At 58.7% G+C, this 3,555-nt stretch overlaps 1 protein-coding gene across 1 annotated transcript; it reads left to right on the forward strand.

The window, feature by feature from the left end:
• The first annotated feature begins 689 nt into the window (after nucleotides 1-689).
• FOXE1 (forkhead box E1) lies at nucleotides 690-3,344 on the forward strand. The gene has a single exon (XM_047700415.1). It carries the CDS (start codon nucleotides 690-692, stop codon nucleotides 1,800-1,802), a length of 1,113 nt encoding a protein of 370 aa, XP_047556371.1. The 3' UTR covers nucleotides 1,803-3,344.
• The last annotated feature ends 211 nt before the right edge of the window (nucleotides 3,345-3,555 follow it).

The following is a 3,555-nucleotide window of genomic DNA, read 5'->3' on the forward strand; positions in this document are numbered from 1 at the left end:
GGTGTGTGTACGGGAGCGCTTCGCCTGCAGTTTCAGCGGCCGGAGGCCAACGGTGAAAAGAGGAACAGTCGCCGGCCTACCCGCCTGGCCTGCACCAGTGCTCATCTTGCCTCCTTGCCCTCCGCAGGCTGGGCCACAGAGGCGCCGCCTAGGCAGACGCCACCGGAGTGCCCCACGCCTGTCTCAACTGCCCTCGCTTCAGGCCTTCCGGCCCGGAGCCTCCTCTGGGCGCACGACTTCGAAGGTTAACCTCAGATCAGCGGGAAGCACAGAGCAGCTGCAGGCGCCCCAGCCCCAGGACCGCTTCCGGACCCCTTGACCGTCGGGCACCAGCGCGCAAAGGGCCCTTCAGCCGGCGATCGGGGCCTAGGCCCGGTCCCAACACCGCTGCCGGCGCCTGGCTTCGAGCTCCAGAACACGAGCAGAGCCGTCGGTGGGCGGGACACTCCTGAGCCTCTGTCTGCACCGAGCCAGCCCGGACACCGCGGGCACCGAGCCTCCCGGTCACCCCTGCTGCGGAAGCGGTGCGCTGGGTGCCCAGCCCACGAGGCCTCCCAGCGCTCTCCGCAGTGGGGCCCAGTGCCCGCTCCCTTGGCCCTGCAGCCCAGCCTCTCGGCTTCCCAAACCCGCCCCCGCCCCTCGACAGCAGCGGGCGGCGGGGACACCCCGGGACGCGGGACGGCTGCGCCATGACGGCAGAGAGCCGGCCGCCGCCGCCGCAGACGGAGGCGCTGGCGGCCGTGAAGGAGGAGCGCGGTGAGCCTGGGACCGGGGTCCCGGCGGAGGCGGCGGGTCGCGGCGCGGGCGGGCGTCGGCGGAAGCGCCCCCTGCAGCGCGGAAAGCCGCCCTACAGCTACATAGCGCTCATTGCCATGGCCATCGCGCACGCGCCGGAGCGTCGCCTCACGCTGGGCGGCATCTACAAGTTCATCACCGAGCGTTTCCCCTTCTACCGCGACAACCCCAAAAAGTGGCAGAACAGCATCCGCCACAACCTGACGCTCAACGACTGCTTCCTCAAGATCCCGCGCGAGGCCGGCCGTCCAGGCAAGGGCAACTACTGGGCGCTCGACCCCAACGCCGAGGACATGTTCGAGAGCGGCAGCTTCCTGCGCCGCCGCAAGCGTTTCAAGCGCTCGGACCTCTCCACTTACCCAGCCTACATGCACGACGCGGCCGCCGCCGCCGCCGCTGCCGCCGCCGCCGCTGCCGCCGCCATATTCCCGGGCGCGGTGCCCGCTGCCCGCGCGCCTTACCCGGGCGCCGTCTACGCAGGCTATGCCCCGCCGTCGCTCGGCGCGCCGCCCCCAGTCTATTACCCCGCTGCGTCGCCAGGTCCGTGCCGCGTCTTCGGCCTGGTGCCTGAGCGGCCGCTTAGTCCTGAACTGGGCCCCGCGCCGTCGGGGCCCGCGGGCTCCTGCGCCTTTGCCTCGGCCGGCGCTTCCGCCGCCTCCACCGGCTACCAGCCTGCGGGCTGCGCTGGGGCCCGACCTGCCAATCCCTCCGCCTATGCGGCCGCCTACGCGGGCCCGGATGGCGCCTACCCGCAAGGGGCGGGCAGTGCCCTCTTCGCCGCGGCTGGCCGGTTGGCTGGGCCCGCCTCGCCCTCCGCGGGTGGCAGCGGTGGTGGCGTCGAAACCGCGGTGGACTTCTATGGGCGCACATCGCCCGGCCAGTTCGGAGCGCTGGCGCCCTGCTATAATCCTGGTGGGCAGCTCGGAGGGAGCAGTGGAGGCGCCTATCATGCTCGCCATGCGACTGCCTATCCCGGCGGTGTGGATCGATATGTGTCCGCCATGTGAGCCCAGCATACAGTCGGAAATTCGCAGATACCTCGGCTGTCCACACGAACTAAGTATCCCCAAGACCTGAGAACAGAACTGGAGAGAGGGTTGAGCGCCGCGTAGAAGGAACCGGTGCACTACACACACACACACACCCGGTTCGCGTTTGAAATGGGAGGAGGTGGGGAGGGGCTGCGGTGGTCCACGGACTGGGACAAAGGACCCTCGATAAGGCGAAGTTCCAAAGGACATGTCTTTCTGACATTCTACTGGGGAGAGTCTTTGGCGATAATCGGGGCGCAGCGCAATGCCTACGCCAGACCCTAGGATCCACATTGTGGGGAATCACGTCTTCACTCTTCCCTATATTGCAAGAAACTCGGGCCTTTTTACACGATTCTGCCTCTTGTGCCTTTGATTAAGTTACTGTAACTAAAAGGCTCCAGTAGCATCTTCCTTAAGGTGCGGAGGATGAATTTGCCAGAGAAGTAGCCTCCCTCTTTAAAACAAACAAACAAACACACACACACACACACAACAGGGAAATCTCTGCTCCGTTTGACTGGGGGCTGGTTTTCCCTGCTTCTAAGAACTACAGACCTGACTCTCAGTCTGGACTGTTCGTTCCTCAGCTCTATAGTGTGACCTAAGTCTCACCGCCCAAACCCCCTGTTCCCCCAGCTGTTTGACAGGAGGGCTGCAGGATTGGCGCCCCGTGTGATCTTTAAGGGCCCCATTGTCGTCAAGGATGCCGCCTTGCATATTTGGCAGCATAGGGGGGACCACCCAGGGCCTAGCCCTATTCCCAAGTACAGGAATAGAGGTCATGGCAGCTGCCTAACCTAGAGTCTCTGGGTTGGTTCCAGGCAGCAAATATATTATAATTTCTTGAATCTTTTGAGCATGATGTGCTGATGATTTGGTAGTTGTTACTGCGAGGTCATAAATTCGGTTTTCTAATGAGGCAGGTAAAAATAAATTTTTCCATTGCCCACTCTTTCTTTTCATTAAGCAACCCCGGACCAAATTGGCAGACTAAAATTCAGAGAGACCACAGGAGTCAGGGGAGCCCTTTGGTGACAGTTCTCCGTTGGTCAAGCCGGCTCTTCCATCCCTGGCACGCTCTGCCGCATGAAAAGGAAAGAGAAAAAATAATTGGGGCTGCCAGTGAAGTAAGCTTTAGAAAGAAACTGGATCTTTCACTTTGTTTTGTATCCGTTCGTTTTAAGCGTGAAGCTGACCAAAATCATAGAAAATCCAACCACTTTCTCACCATTCTCTTGGGAGATCTTACAAGTTTTTATTCTGGAGTGAACATTTCCAATGTTAAACACTCCGGAGGCTCGGTGTGCAGCTTTCAGATAAACCTGAGGATTTAGATGAACTGTTTTAATAAAAATCTTTGACCGAGTTCTGGCAAGAGATACTCAGCCCCTTTCTGTGTAGTTAACTTGCTAGGGAAGAGGTGGGGATTGTGTGAGAAGACTGAAAACCACTCGTAATTTTTATTTTTAATTTTGTCAATTGCTCTATCTTGTTCACAAAGACATGTGAATGTGATGTGATTCCGTCCAGACGGGTATTTGTCTCAATCGGTACAGTCCAATAGAAGTGTAATGCAAACTACATGTGTAATTTAAAATTTTCTAGTAGCCATATTAATAAAAAATTTTAAACAGCTGAGATTAACTAATACATTGTACTTAACCCGATATAGCCAAACTATCATTGGAACATACAATCAATATATAAATTGTGGAGATATTTTATC

This window comes from Lutra lutra, chromosome 13 (assembly GCF_902655055.1).
Source record: "Lutra lutra chromosome 13, mLutLut1.2, whole genome shotgun sequence".
In the NCBI taxonomy this organism is placed as follows: Eukaryota; Metazoa; Chordata; class Mammalia; order Carnivora; family Mustelidae; genus Lutra; species Lutra lutra.